The sequence below is a fragment of the Cricetulus griseus genome (genome assembly GCF_003668045.3).
Source record: "Cricetulus griseus strain 17A/GY chromosome 1 unlocalized genomic scaffold, alternate assembly CriGri-PICRH-1.0 chr1_0, whole genome shotgun sequence".
NCBI lineage: Eukaryota > Metazoa > Chordata > Mammalia > Rodentia > Cricetidae > Cricetulus > Cricetulus griseus.
In genome coordinates this window covers 231,201,373-231,213,124 of record NW_023276806.1, presented here as the reverse complement: position 1 = coordinate 231,213,124, position 11,752 = coordinate 231,201,373, and the positions used below count along the sequence as shown (strand labels likewise).

The 11,752-nt window shown below is 59.1% G+C and overlaps 3 protein-coding genes across 6 annotated transcripts; all 3 read right to left on the bottom strand.

Annotated features, from left to right (window-relative positions):
• Positions 1–86: 86 nt before the first annotated feature.
• On the bottom strand, positions 87–3,141 carry Ager (advanced glycosylation end-product specific receptor). Of its 4 annotated transcripts, XM_027388759.2 has the most exons (11): positions 2,783–3,141; positions 2,501–2,607; positions 2,179–2,371; positions 1,949–2,013; positions 1,759–1,846; positions 1,485–1,667; positions 1,251–1,381; positions 944–1,085; positions 662–688; positions 413–539; positions 87–321 (listed from the first exon to the last, which is right to left on the bottom strand). In XM_027388759.2, the coding sequence occupies exons 1-11, from the start codon at positions 2,835–2,837 to the stop codon at positions 225–227; spliced, it is 1,215 nt and encodes a 404-aa protein (XP_027244560.1). In that variant the 5' UTR covers positions 2,838–3,141; the 3' UTR covers positions 87–224. The 4 variants fall into 4 exon arrangements, 2 of the variants coding, with proteins under 2 accessions (XP_027244560.1, XP_035306545.1); XR_004771652.1 differs by having other exon boundaries at positions 300–321; positions 413–841; XR_004771653.1 differs by lacking the exon at positions 87–321 and having other exon boundaries at positions 433–539; positions 662–841.
• Positions 3,142–3,297: 156 nt separating this feature from the next.
• On the bottom strand, positions 3,298–8,383 carry Pbx2 (PBX homeobox 2). Its single transcript, XM_027388758.2, has 9 exons — positions 7,853–8,383; positions 6,992–7,065; positions 6,519–6,766; positions 6,238–6,428; positions 5,945–6,080; positions 5,672–5,825; positions 5,343–5,431; positions 5,076–5,162; positions 3,298–4,958 (listed from the first exon to the last, which is right to left on the bottom strand). Exons 1-9 carry the CDS (start codon positions 8,071–8,073, stop codon positions 4,866–4,868), a joined length of 1,293 nt encoding a protein of 430 aa, XP_027244559.1. The 5' UTR covers positions 8,074–8,383; the 3' UTR covers positions 3,298–4,865.
• Positions 8,384–8,943: 560 nt separating this feature from the next.
• Gpsm3 (G protein signaling modulator 3) lies at positions 8,944–11,010 on the bottom strand. The gene is made up of 4 exons (XM_035450655.1): positions 10,596–11,010; positions 10,314–10,416; positions 9,924–10,123; positions 8,944–9,514 (listed from the first exon to the last, which is right to left on the bottom strand). Exons 1-4 carry the CDS (start codon positions 10,638–10,640, stop codon positions 9,377–9,379), a joined length of 486 nt encoding a protein of 161 aa, XP_035306546.1. The 5' UTR covers positions 10,641–11,010; the 3' UTR covers positions 8,944–9,376.
• Between the last annotated feature and the right edge of the window lie 742 nt (positions 11,011–11,752).

Below are 11,752 nucleotides of genomic sequence, written 5' to 3'. Positions count from 1 at the left end.
GGGAGGCGTGCAGTGAGCCCCTCCCCTGCAGGGCTCCCAGGGATGCAGGGGTGAGGTTGCTTCTCTCACACACAGACAACAGTAGGCAACGAGTGTTAGGTGTTTACTCAGCATGGGTTGGGTGGGCTCTGCTTGTGGAAGTGTGCTGAGGTGGAGAAGGGCTCATACATGGGTCGTGGGGCCAGCGCAACTCAGGAAGCAATGTGAACGCGCTCTGGGCTCGGCTAAGGTCCTCCTGCACCGTTCTCTGCTGCGTCGGCGTCCTCTGACTGATTGAGCTCTGCGCGTTCCTCCTCGTCCTGCGGGTTTTCGGGGGCCTTCCTGAGAAGGAACAGTTTTCTAGCCTTCTGCTGGCCACCCCGACAGCTCTCACTTGCTGCCTGGAAGCCCCCAGTAAGTGTCTTTGGCTCACCTCTCCTCTCCTCTGGATTGCCGTTTTCTCCACAGGATGGCCCCAATGAGTAGGGTGGCTATTCCCAGGCCTCCCAGGATCCCCAGGGCCAGGGCTAGCATTCCCAGCCCAGACCCACCCACAGAGCCTGTAGGGACACAGGGAGGACACAGCTCCAGCACACGCCACTCCTCCCCTGTTGACTGTACACCAGTCACCAGCACGTGCCGCGGTCATACACCTCCCTCTGACTTTAGTCCAGCCCCTCACCTGCAGCTGGCCCCTCCTCGCCTGTTTCTGGAAGACAAAGAGTAGTCTGAGGGAAGACTTGAGCTTGGGTGGGGCTGCCCAGTGGGAGGCCCAGTGGCATCTCCCTTCAGTTAGTGGACAGGATGGAGTCTCTCCGGACAGGATTGTGGTGGAGCGGAAGAGGCCTGGGTGTTGGGGGCACTGGGGGAGGGGTGGCATGTCTCTTGGGGACCGTGGTGTCTAAGGCATGTGGCGCGCCTCACCTCATCCCCAGGGTCCCCGGAATTCGGGGGGGAGAGTTACCTGAGGTGCTGATACTGACAGGGGGGCTTTCCTGCGGCCCGTGGCTAGGATGGGTGGCCACACAGCTGTAGATACCCTCATCCTTATGCCCTACCTCAGGGAGAAGCAGCACAGGGCTGGAGGCAAGGGGCAGGGGTGTACCCTGGTGGGGAAAGAGGGACAGGAAATGGTTAGGAACCCCCGGTCCACACATCCTGGACTGTTGCCTTCATTTCCACAGCCAGTCATTCTGTGTTTTCAGCCCAGCTCTCAGGCCGCCCACTGCCTGTCACCGTTTCCCAGCTCTCAGGCCTTCTGGGCCACTCACATCCTTTATCCAGTGGATCTGAAGAGGGGGCTGGTCAGGGATGACACAGGTCAGAGTCACTTTCCCACCAGGAGCGACTATTCCACCTTCTGGCTCAACCAACAGCTGAATCCCCTCTGGAGGCACGGGCTCTGGGCGGGGATAAGCACTAGTTCCATCCGCAAACCTGAAAGCAGGCCGATGGCCCTGGGATTGACCCCTGCCTCCCACACAGCCAGACTAGGCCCTGCTCACCCCTGACACGGGGCTGGATGGGGGCTGTGTTCAAGGGTCTGTGCCTCGGAAGGCCCAGACTGAAGCCGCATGAGAAGGTAGGATGGGCGGCTCCTCCTGGGGCTGGGGTCACAGTCAGCTCTGACTGCAGTGTGAAGAGCCCTGTCTCAGGGTGTCTCCTGGTCTCTTCCTTCACGATGATCCCTGTAGTGGGTAGGACAAAGCCAAACTCTCAGAAGCTTGAGGAAGAACATCCCGGGAAAGGCAGTTGGGGACAGGGCACACAGGGACTCACCCTTGCCATCAGGAATCAGGGGTTTCCCGTCCAAGTGCCAGCTAAGGGTCCCTGCAGGGTAGCCTCCCTCTGACACACAGGTACCCACCTGGAGGAAAAGATGGAGACCTCACCCTCTGACTCTGTGGACACCATGTAGGCAGGCGCACAGCTGCGTTCAAAGTACCCTCCCTGTTTTGTTTTCCTGTACCTTACTAGGGACGCCAGCTGTGAGTTCAGGGGCAGGATCCACAATTTCTGGCTTCCCAGGAATCTCTACAGGGAAAGTCCAATCAGCAGCTGCCTTTTGAGGGTTCTCACACTCCAGGCATGGGAACCGGGCAGTGGAGATCAGGGTATACCAGGGCCAAGAGTCAAGGGGGTAAAAGAAGGCTTTTTCTTCAATGAAAAGTGACTTAGCCAAGGCTTCGGAACCCTTACCATAGACTCGGACACGGTAGTGGGACTTGATCTCCTTTCCGCGCTTGTTTATTGCCCGACACCGGAAAGTCCCCTCATCCACGATTCCAATAGCTGGAAGGAGGAGGGAACCGTTGGGTAGGATTCGAGCCACGCTGTCCCAGGGTCCTCCCTGGGGAGACAGGACCTTCCAGGCTTCCGTCCGGCCTGTGTTCTGCAAGAGAAGAAAAGCCTAAGTGGTCCAGGCTCTTAGGGGAAGGGCTGACCAGACAGGGAGGGGTTCTGGGGATCTTCAAGGATGACTCCTGGGGTTGAGTGACCAAGCGGGGGCAACACTGCTTACCAGTTTCCATTCTAGCTGCTGGGGTGGCTTCTTAGGGGCTCCCTTACAGCTCAGCACAAGCGGCTCTCCAATTCGGGCTGTGATGTTCTGACCACCAACTACGGCTCCTGGGTGGTAGCATCGTGGTAGAGGGCAGAAGGGGAGAGGTGGAGCTAATGAGTGCAGGGCAGGGTGGGTGAGGGGCTTTGGAAATTTGAGGAAATGTCTAGGGAGAAGGGAGGTCCTGGGGAGATGGGAGGTGGACTGCTAAGGGCAGGGTCATTGGGGCTGGGAGCTGCTCACCCCACAGAACAAGGACCAGCACCCAGGCTCCAGCTGCTGCCTCTGTTGGCATCATGCTTTCTTCGCAGGCTCCTGGTTCTGTCTGCCCGTTCCCCGGCTGTGGCCACTGTCCTAGGTGGAGCTTGCACCCTCTACCCTTCCCCCAGGTCCCGTCACAGAGAATGCCAGGAATTCCTGCCTATGTGACAAGAGTCCTTCAGGTACTAGAAGCAGCAATCTCACCCCACCCCAGGGCACTGCCAGTCTCTGGACACAGCCTCTCCTGGAATAGGGTTGTACACTGCTAAGGGTCTCATTTCCTCTGGCCCCCCATGTCCCATCAGTCCCATACAGAGAGGGCAGATTGCTAGCAACATGGTTCAGCCTGGTCTGTTGTCATCCTGGGATCTTTGTAGTGAAGACAGGACAGAAACCTGTTGTGGTTTTGTAAGAATTGTTCTTTTTTTTTTTGTGGGGGAGGGTCTAGTGTTTGGTTTTTTGTTTTTTTGAAAAAAGAATTCTCAACTAAACCCAGGGAAAAAAGAAATCTCTTTATTTAAAACTGCAGTTTTGTTTTTCTCTGTGAATCTACAAGTTTACAAGTGAGGAGAGAACTGGCCCTGGCCCTGCCTCCCAGCACCCCGTTGTCACTCTCCCTCAGTGCTGCCGGGGTCTTTGATGGGAGAGGTCCCCACTGTGACAGTCTTGAAGATCCTGAGGATGTTCCAGAGGGTCAGAGAGAAGGGCTCAGGGCTGAGACGAGATGGTGTTTATACCTTCCCTCATACTTGGCGTTCTGTGGCCTCCCTTGTCTCCCCACCCCGTTGATTTTGGCATGAGATTTAAAAAAAAATGAGCAGAAACACTTATTTCTGGGAAACTGGGGAGACACTCATGTCAGCACCCAGCCCATAATTGGCGTATTTGGCAAGAGCACCCTCCGCTTTCATTCTCCACTCTGCAAATCGTTTAAAAAGAAAAATTTAAAAAAGCATTGAGTTTAGTCCAGCCTTGCCCAAAGGTTATGGGGGGGGGGGAGACAGGAGGCTAGAGGGGTGGCATGCCCCCCAATACAGCAGAGGTTTGCTTGCACAAGCTGAGAACACCGAAGTGACCAGGGTGAAGACATGGTGTCCTGCAAAATCCACTTGCCCATTGGTAGGCCTGGGGCCAGCAGCCACCACCAGTTGTTTGTTCTGACTGGCCCCTTTGGCTCTTCTCACATGGGTAAACAAAAATAAATCAGTTTATTAAAAAAAAAAAAACCCAAAAAACAAAAAACCACACACCCACACACACACACACACACACCGAAATCCCTACTTCTTCAAACTATTAAAAATTAAGGATCACCACTACCAACAAAAACAATAAGAAAAAAAATACAGATAGATCCCAGGTTTTTTTTTTTTTTTTTGGTGTTTTTTGTTTTTTTTAAAACAAAACTGAAAAAAAAAAAAAAACAAAAAACCAAAAACCAAAAAAACCCAAAAACAACTCCAAAGCCCAGCCAACAATTTTCTAAAGTAGCAGAAACTCCCTCCGAGGTAGATAGCTTGAGTCAGACACTCCTGTCCACCGAGCGATTCTATTGGTTTCAGATGAGCTGCGTATGAGGTAATAAAGCCGTCTGGAGGGGCAGAAGGTGGGGTGCATGGGGGGTGGGGTGTTGGTCCAGGGCCTCTGTCCAGGAGTCCCCATTTTTGGCATCTCTGGGTTGGGCAGGGCTGACATCTCCAGATTCCAGAGTATTTAAGTGGGGTGGGGAACAGAAAGTAGGGAGCCCAGACACAAACGAATAGTTGTATGTTGGTATAGATTTGAGAGAGAGAGAGAGCGAAAGAGAGAGAGAGAGATCTGAGAAACAGATATCTGTTTTCTATGTGAGAGGGAAAAGACAAAAAAGAGAGAAAAAAGGGGGACACCCCACTTTCCCTGCTATGTAGTCAGCACCCCAGCACTGAGTGTCTAGTTGGGGAGGGCACGACCCCATTTCGCCCTGCTCCGTTTTGTGCTTCGGTCGGGGTTTGTCCTTTAGATGCCCAAGTCCTCCTCAAGAGTTGCCTGGTGGGAGCCCCCAGCCCCGTGACCTTGAGGGGCAAGGTCAGTTGGAGGTGTCAGAGTGAACACTTCCCGGGCCCTCTGTTGGGGATGTCACTGAGGATGGGGTCACAGCCTCCTGCCAGCCGCCATTGGCCTGGAAAAGAGAGAATGAAAGTCAGGAAATGGGGAACCCTGTGTGGGGTCCCACTCTGATCCGGGTGAGACACGAAGGCTCTCACCAGGAGACAGGTCCCGTGGGTGACTCACTCACCCGCATTTCCCGTGGACTGTACATCTGGCCTCCCCCGAGGTTATCCCCGTAGCTCCCTGGCCCCATTGAGTGTCGGAGTGATTCCACCTGCAGGGCACAAAGACAGGCTTGACACATGGAAGCCTGAGGCAGGCCTTGTACGCTTGGGGGTGGGGCAGGCATAACGGACTCCACAAAGTTGCCGACCTCAGCACTGGCAGTGGCCCCTGTGCCCGCTGCCCCAAACGTGCTCGCAGCAGAGCCAAGAGAAGAGGGGGGGCTCCTAACCTGGGAGGCAGAGTAGGAATCGCCGTTGAGCCCGGGCATCCCCAGAAACATGTCTCCGGATCCTGAGAGATTGAAAGAGCCGCCAGAGCCTTGGGAGAGCAGAGAGAGAGTCAGAAAAGAGCACAGGGACCGCCTGTGGTAGACAGGAGAGGAACACGACCCTCTGAAAGCTACTGAGTGCACGTGGAGAAGTGTCCCACCCTCAGGTCAGGCTGCTCGGAACCTCCCCTGACCACCCACTAAGGGCCCCTTCCCTTGCCCTCATCACCCCCAAAAGTCCTCCTTGCTGTCTGCATCAAATCAACCAGCTGGAATGGCAGGGGGCTCACCCGCAGAGGAAGGGGGCGTTGGGGAGCTGGTGCGGCTGTGGCCCCCCTGGGCGACTGACACAGCGGTCTTCACAGCATAGATATTTGCCTCCTCTTGGAACTTCCCGATATTTTTCTTGTAGCGAATTCGTTTGTTACCAAACCAGTTGGAAACCTGCAGTGTTGGGCAGAGAGGGTCAGGCAGAACCCCTTTCTCCAGGACCCCCTCCCCAAGAACACCCGAGAACTCTCAGCCCGTTACTCGCCGCCCCGCGCCCGCCCCCAGCAGAGTACCTGAGAGACGGTGATGCCACACTTCTTGGCGAGCTCCTCTTTGGCCTCCTCACTGGGATAAGGGTTACTCAGGTGGGAGTAGAAGTACTCATTCAGGACCTCGGTGGCCTGTTTGCTGAAGTTGCGGCGTTTCCGTCTACAAAGAGAGAGGAGAGATGAGTGCGCCACGGGAGTCCGGGAAGCACCGTCGTCATAGCGTGTCCCCGTCGGGCAACATGGGAGCCCCGCAGCCCTGGAGAGGTATGGGAGGCAGCCGGGTGCTGGGGCCGGGCTCAGGGGTCCCTGAGCCCCACCTGGCGTCCAGGAAGCGAGAACGCAGGATCATGACGGCCTCGCAGGTGCTCTGCTTCAGCTGCATCTGGATGGCACTGAATTTGCGATGTATGATGCTGACCATGCGCTCCATCTCCTTGGGGGCCACGGGGCGAGTGCGGCTCTGCTCCCTCAGCAGGTTCATGACGTGGGTCGTGAACTCATTGCATGCCTGCAGGGGCGGGTGGGCCGGTGAGGGGCCTGTGGCTTGGGGCGGCCTCCAGAGTGCACGTCTCTGGCTCAGGGGGCCTCCTCTCCTCACCTGCTCGTACTTCTCCAGCTCCGAGTGGTAGATGTGTCGGATCTGGGCGAGCTTGCTTCGGTAGTCCGAGTGTTCGATGGAGTTGTCAGGGGACACGCCACCTCCGGAGGCGGCGGCCGCTGCGGCTGCGGCTGCAGAGCCGCCCCCCTTCTCTGGTCCAGCCACACCTTCTGCCAGGAGCATGTTGTCCAAGCGCATCAGCTGCGGGTCCACGGGCTCCTCCTCCTGGGAGCTCCGGATGCTAAGGCCTAGCGGGAGGCAAGCGGACACGTGAGGCCCCCAGATCCCCTCACCCAGCGTTCCGGGCTTCGAGAGTCCCTCGAAGGCCCAGGCCTCCAGGCTTCGGTTCCGTCCCCTCTCCTTTCCGAGCAGCCTCCCCGGGTCTCACTTTCCTCACGGCGGCGTCAAACTCTGAGCCCTCAGCGAGCAGAGTGCAGTCCCCAGAGGTGAGAGCCAGAGGGGCGCCCACGTACCGGTTTTCTCCTTGATTTCACACAGGACACTGAACAGAGCAGGCTTCATTCGGTGACAGTTTAGGGCGTGTTTCCTTGGGAGGAAAGGGAGGAGAAGAGTTCAGGGGCCAGGAGAGGAGAGGCTGCCAGGGGACAAGGTGGGGGCATAAAATCTGTGGAGGTGGGAAGTTGGATGGGGGTGGGACGCGGCTGGAGGGGTAGTTCCTGAGGAGAGACCAGCTGCCCTAGCTCCTGGAAGCGGCTGGCCAGGGGAGGCAGAAGATGCAGGCAATGGGGCTAAAGTCACTATGGGCGGGCTGAGGCCAAGGGAAACGGTTCAAGCAAAAAGGTGGAGAGAGGATCGAGAGATGGCTGAAGAAATAAAGGTGACGGGGCAGGTTTTGGAGTCAGGGAAATAGAGGCCGAGATGGAACAGTCAGTACAGGGTGGCCGGGGGCCCAGTGTGGGGTGCCCCCCGACCCGGGAGTTCAGGAGAGTGTGTGAGCCAGGCAGAGGGAAAGGCTGTGAAGACTTCTGGAGGCCCCAACCGCGGTGGAAGGGAGTGTGTGGAGACCCTGGATCCCCAGAGAAAGGGGCGGTGGGCTAGCTGGATAGTTAGCGCAGACGGGTGGGCTGACAGTTTCTGAGTCTGGGAGCCAGGAGAGGGGCCGGTGTGGAGTGTAGGGGTCAGCAAGAGGTTAGGAGAGAGTGAGGCCAGCTAGGGTTCCCTGTGTGAGGTTTAGGGCCTAGGAGCAAAGCCGGCTTGGAGAGACCACTAGAACTAAGGAAAGAAAGAGTTGCCGGGTCGAGAGCGGGCCCTGGGGGAGGGGGCTTGCAGCGGACCCAGCGCTGTGAGCGGGGTCCCGGGGTGGGGGCACTCACTTGGCCTGGGCCTCGTCCAGGCTCTGGTCGGTGATGGTCATTATCTGTTGCAGAATGTCCCCGATGTCTTGCTTCCCTCGGCCTCCCGGGACCCCCCCACCTCCCCCACCGGGGTCTCCGGCACCGGGAGGCTCGCCAGGGCCCCCGGGCTCCCCACCCACCAGCCCCAGGCCCCCCCGGCCCCCGCCCGGAGGGGGCGGCCCCAGCAGCCGCTCGTCCATCGCTGGGGGGGGCCCTGAGGCCCCCTCCCTGCTCGCCCCTCCCGCCGCCGGCGACTTCCCCCCCAAACTCGCCGGGGCCGCTGCTCCCTCCGCCCCAACCCCGCCCGGCAACCCGCCTCCCGGCTCCCTCCGGGGGTTCACCCCGGCGCTGGAGGGGAGGCCTGGGGTGCCGCCTGGGCACCCCCACAGGAGACCCCGGCCCCCGGCGGCGGAGAAAATGGAGCCGGAGAGAGAGAGAGAGAGGAGGCCCAAGCGGGGGTGTGTGTGCGAGAGGAGGGAGGAGGGAGCAGGGGGAGCGAGGGAGGCGGCTGGGGGAGGGGAGCGGGAGGAAGAGGAGGGGAGGAGGGGAGGAACGGGGAGGAGCCGGGGGCGGGGACACGCAGGCCGGGCGGCGGGCGGCCGGCGGCGGCGGCGGCGGCGGCGGGTGGAGGCGGGGAGCGGCCGGGCGGCCCGGGCGGGAGAGGCCAGGCTGGCCCCGGGGCGGGCGGCGGCGCGAGCGTGCGAGCGTGCGAGCCGAGCCAGGCGGGGCGGAGCCGGGCGGGGCGGGGCGGGGCCGGGGGCGGCGTGGGCCACCCGGGTTCCGAGCCCACCGTCGGGGTGGCGCGGACTCCGGCCGCTGGAATGCTCTCCGACGGCTCGGTTCATATTTCTTGTTCTAATGACTCCCCTCCCTGTTCGACTTAATTAAAACCGGGAGACTGGGGGCTGGGGGGATGATTAGGGAGGTCTCCAGCCGCTGCTTAATGAGCCAGTAATTAACCAGCCAGGGAGGGGACTTGGCCTCCGGCCAGCTCGCGGAGAGCGGCTGCCCCAGGCCTCACCGACCCACCTTGCACACCCAGCCACCCACCCCCAGATACCAGTCTTCAGTGCAGAGGGGAATTAAGTTTATTCACACAACCAACACATCGGGCAGACTCAGCAGCAGCAGCAGCAGGGTGTGTGGGTGGGGCTGAGGTTCGCTTCAGGGCCTCTGGGCTCCTCGGCCTTGGGGCTTGGGGTGCCAGTGCTGGGCGGTTGTCTTAATCTTTCCCCTTTTTCTTGCTAGGCAGGAGGGGCAGGCCTCAGTCCTCACACCCCGTTGAGTAGCTTGACAGCTCAGGATAGAGACTCTTGAACGGTCTTGGGGAGTCGTGTCCACCCTACCTTGCTCGTTTTCAAGGTTAGGGTACTTGCCCCCTGTCCAGTTCCCTGGGAAAATGGGTCTTCAGTCTCTGGCACCCCTGCCACGCAGGGTTGAAGGCTTGCGGGGGTGGCCCAGCTTTGAGTCCCTGAGAGAAGGGGCTGGTTGGGAGCTCAGGTCTCAGCAGGTGTGTGTAGGGGGCCGGGATCTTTGCTCCTCCATTCGCCCTCCACCCTGAACTCTCAGCAGCAACTCCAGGAGCTCCTGTCCCCCGGGGGGCAGGGGCGGCTCTGACCGCTGGGCTTCCATCCGCTGGCACTAGACATGCAGAGGGAGAGGAGAGCCTTGGTGGTCGGTGGTGGCTTTGGGTAAGAGGGCCAGGGTTGGTCTAGGGCAGTAGGTGTTGAGGGGAGCAGAGGCTGGCCAAGAGACATATGTTTTGGGGAGGAAGAAGTTAGGGCTGAAGCCTAACTTCAGGTGGTGGCGCACGCCTTTAATCCCAGCACTCGGGAGGCAGAGGCAGGAGGATCTCTGTGAGTTCGAGGCCAGCCTGGTCTCCAGAGCGAGAGACAGGACAGGCTCCAAAGCTACACAGAGAAACCCTGTCTCGAAAAAAAACCCCAATAATAATAATAATAATAATAATAATAATAATAATAATAATAAAAAGACTAAGTTAGGGCTGAAACAATGCAAGCGGCAGTGTGGGGGGGTATGTTTGCCTTACCTGGTGACTAAGAATGGTGCTGTAGAGCTGTTCTTGGTCCTCAAGAAGCCGGGGTGGGGTTGGGGTTTGGCTCCTGGGGACCTTGGGGGTGTGGAAGGTGGCCCTCTGTTCCTCTAGGCGGCGGGACTGGGCCTCAGCCACCAGGTCCAGAAGGAGCTCTGTCTGCAGGGAGAGCAGGGAGCCCGACCGGGGCCCCAGGGCTATGGGAGAGGAGGGGGGAGGCTAAGACCCAGAGGCGATGGCAGAAAGGAGACGCCACGGACAGGTGGGGGCAGGTGAGCTGGTAGACTGTGGTTAGGGTCCAGCAGGTGAGCAGGTGTGAGGTTAGCGGGCCTACGCTGGGGTGGCCTGGGTGATGGGTCAGGGTCTCCCAGGGTTGGTGTGGGGTACCTGTGTGGCGGGTTCCTGCAGGAGGAGGGGAGGGAGGCGCAGATCGCCAAGGCCGAGTGGTGGAGTTCACAGGGGGCCAGCCCTGATCATCTTGCGGGGGACCCTGATACCGAAACAGGTCCATTCCAGTCAGATGGCGGTGTGGGCAGAGGGCTAGGCTGGCGACCATGTCCCCTGTGTGCCTGTCCCTGCCTTCCTTGGTGTGCCCAAGCTTTCCAAGTGTCCTGTGTCCTCACATGCCCCTGCTCCCTGTGCTGGCCTCCCACCCGGCGCCCGGCTCACCTGCTGCTCATCATCCTCTTCTTCCTGGGGTCTTCCAGCCTCCATCCCTGGGCTGGGGAGAGACACTGGTGGGGGAGGGGAGGCTGGAATTTGGAAGGAGGACCGGAACCCTGGGCTCCTGAGGGGAACGGGGGGCTGGAAGGGGTGGGGGTGAGCTGGGGGCTGGATGCCTGGGTACTGAGCAGGAAGCTGGGTTCCTGGTCAGCCCCGCCCATCTCGGTCAACTTCCTCCATTCTCCTTTCCCACCCAAACAGCTTGTTTGACCTCTCTTGCCCCTGGGGAGGACAGAGACTGGGAAGAAGTCCAGCTTCGGAGTGGGGCAGGCTCCTGACAGGGCCAGACTCGGGCCTACTCATCTCCAGAGCCTCAGTAACCCCCTACCCCTGCCACACCGCTCCCTCCATCCCCACCTCCCCTCCAGCTCCTCTCTGTCAACACCGGAACTAGCTACAACACAGGAAGTGGTTTCACTCTTTGGGATCCCCTCCCCCAAACGAGGTTTCTTCCCTCCCCAAGACTGATCCTGAGTGGCCCTTCTCACCGTCTCTCTTCGACTTCCCGGGCCAGGGAAAGGCAGGGTTCTAGAGGGAAGCAGAAGGCGCGGACCGAGAGGCACTGGTGTCAGGCCCAATGCTTCTGTCCTAACTCTGGGCCGACACACGGGAAGTAGTTGGAGACTGGTTGCTGAGTGCTTTTCACTACCCTCAAGCGTTACAAGCAGAGGAGGGGACCAGAGTGAACCAAGTGTGAGAAAATGTCCCTGGAAGCTGAGCTAGTGTAGGCAAAGGCCACAGGAAGACTTGCCTGGGGTCATGAGAGTGGAAGACAGAACTTAGTTTGGCTTTTGGCCAGTTCTGGTTAGCCCCAGGAGGAGCAGGACAGACATCTGGACTCTTCAAATGGCTTCCCGCCGGCTGTGTGACGTTATGAAGTTAGAGCCAAGTGGCTTGGGGCATGAAAGGGGGTGAAGAGAGCCCGGCAATCTTAGGTGAATGAAACCTCTGTGCCTCCATTTGTGACCGGGTAAAGTGGCCCTTGTGGCACTTACCTCATAGGATTGGGGAGGGTTAATTGTAGTGAGCACTTGGCACCTGGCAGATACTCTATAAAGGGTGGCTGGTAATCTTCCAGAATGCTCCTGGGCCTTACGTCACAG